The following is a 2,075-nucleotide window of genomic DNA, read 5'->3' as shown; positions in this document are numbered from 1 at the left end:
TGAAGGAGGAGAGAGAATGGAGAATGGGAGGGAAGAAAGCCCAGAACCGTGGATCCGATCCGGGACCGAACCGTTCTTCACGGTCCGGTTCTAGTTCGGTTCTAAGGTGCTAACGGTCCGGTTCCTATTCCAATAGTTGCAGAACCGTTAGGAACGGTTCGGTTCTGGTTTCACCTCAAAACCTGACCGAACCGACCCGTGTTCACCCCTAACATCAGGAGCTCCTGGTCCCGATACCACTGAAAATGGGTCACTTATGGGTGGAATTATTAGGGCCATAGGAGATCTTACGGCTCCTGTAAGCTATCAGATAAGACAAACTTAAGTGCAAGGTCAAAATCAAATCGTTCACATAGTTAATGAAGGGATATGAACTTTATTAGAAAGGTTCAAAAGATAGAGGCTGCCTGTATTTAAGGGTGGGCCTGACCTATCTAAGGTCGAGATGTGGAAGAAACAAATTGATAAGATATTAACGGCTATGAAGTGTGATGAATACCAGAAAGTAGAATTGGCTATTTACATGCTAGAAGGGGAGGCGGATCATTGGTGGGACTCGATCGTTAGGATGAACCTGAGAGTTGAAGCCTGGACCTGGGCCCAATTTTGTAAGAAGTTTGACAATAAATACTTTCCTTTGTATGTGAAAAATCAAAAGGCAAGAGAATTCATGAAATTGGAGCAGGGTGATTTGACAGTGCACCAGTATGATGCTAAGTTCACGGAGCTATCGCGATTTATAACTTTTTTGGTGTCCGATGAAACCTGTAAGGCACAAAAATTTGAGGAAGGTCTGAGAGCCTCTATTCGTAGCCGATTAACTCCTTTCTTACAGAAGACCTATGCTGAAGTGTTGAAGTGTGTCTTATCAGTGGAGAAAGACATCAACGAATATTGGAAGAATCGTGATCAGAGGAAGGACGTAAAGAGTGGTGCTAGAACTGCTACATATATATCTCCAGCCCAGCAAGATGTAGCTAAGAGAGGGAGAATAACATCGACATCGATGGCCAGACCGACGACAGCACTTCCTGCACCACGATTTTTGGGATTTTGCTATAATTGTGGACTCGAGGGTCACACTTCTCGTTTTTGTTCCAGACCACAGTGCACTTAATATCCACAAAGGTCAGGACCTTCACATCAGTCTTTCAGGCCTCCCCAGTAACAGGCATCATCATCTATGTCACAGCGACCTCCACTACATCCTTCCGCCTCACAGCCATCCTCAAGACCACCTCAGCCATATCCATAGAGGTCGCTACATTCGTACCCGAGGCCACCACAGCAAAGACCTTCATCGGTATACCAGAGACCACCTCAGCAGCCATCGCCACAGGTTAGACCTTAAAAGTACCAGCAGTCGAGGTAGGGAGTTCAAGCACCACGACCACAAGCTCAAGGCCGAGTCTACGCCCTAGTACAGTCAGGAGATGACACAGTGTAGCCGTACGAGAACTTAGTGCAACAATACGAGGGTCCAATTCAAAATTATGATGTTCCAGCACAGTCTGAGGATGGAGCGACCTAGACTTATGATGATGTCGTACCCTTATATGAGGATCTAGCACTGCCAACAGATGATATTATTCAACCTGACATCGACGCTAGCAGCGATGTAGTCGAAGGTACCATCGTCATTTATTCATCCTTAGCTAGAGCATTATTTGACTCTGGAGCATCGCATTCATTTATTTCTTACTGCCTTTTATGCTTACTTGGGTTATCTCCTACTCCCTTAGATAAAAAGTTAACGGTATCAAACCCCCTTGGTAATTCAGTGGACCTAAGTCAGATTTGTAAATCTTGTCCGATCATGATCGAGAATGTAAATTTACTAGCTAATCTTATAGTTATGCCGATGCGAGAATACGATATTATATTAGTGATGGATTGGTTATCTTTATATCGAGCAAAAATCGATTGTTTTAGGAAGATAGTCATATTAAATATCGATGGGCAAGCACCGTTACAATTCTATGGGGCACGAAGGAAGGGAGCACCAGTTAGTTTATCAGCCATCTTGGAAGTTGAACCTCAAGGAGTAGAATAAATTTTGATTGTTAATGAATTTT

General features: G+C 44.0%; 1 protein-coding gene across 1 annotated transcript; it reads left to right on the top strand.

Annotated features, from left to right (window-relative positions):
• The first annotated feature begins 445 nt into the window (after window positions 1-445).
• On the top strand, window positions 446-1,117 carry LOC131232378 (uncharacterized). Its single transcript, XM_058228605.1, has one exon. It carries the CDS (start codon window positions 446-448, stop codon window positions 1,115-1,117), a length of 672 nt encoding a protein of 223 aa, XP_058084588.1.
• The last annotated feature ends 958 nt before the right edge of the window (window positions 1,118-2,075 follow it).

This window comes from Magnolia sinica, chromosome 18 (genome assembly GCF_029962835.1).
Source record: "Magnolia sinica isolate HGM2019 chromosome 18, MsV1, whole genome shotgun sequence".
Classification (NCBI taxonomy): domain Eukaryota; kingdom Viridiplantae; phylum Streptophyta; class Magnoliopsida; order Magnoliales; family Magnoliaceae; genus Magnolia; species Magnolia sinica.
Note: the sequence above shows the minus strand (reverse complement) of the source record. Positions and strands in the feature narration are given on the sequence as shown.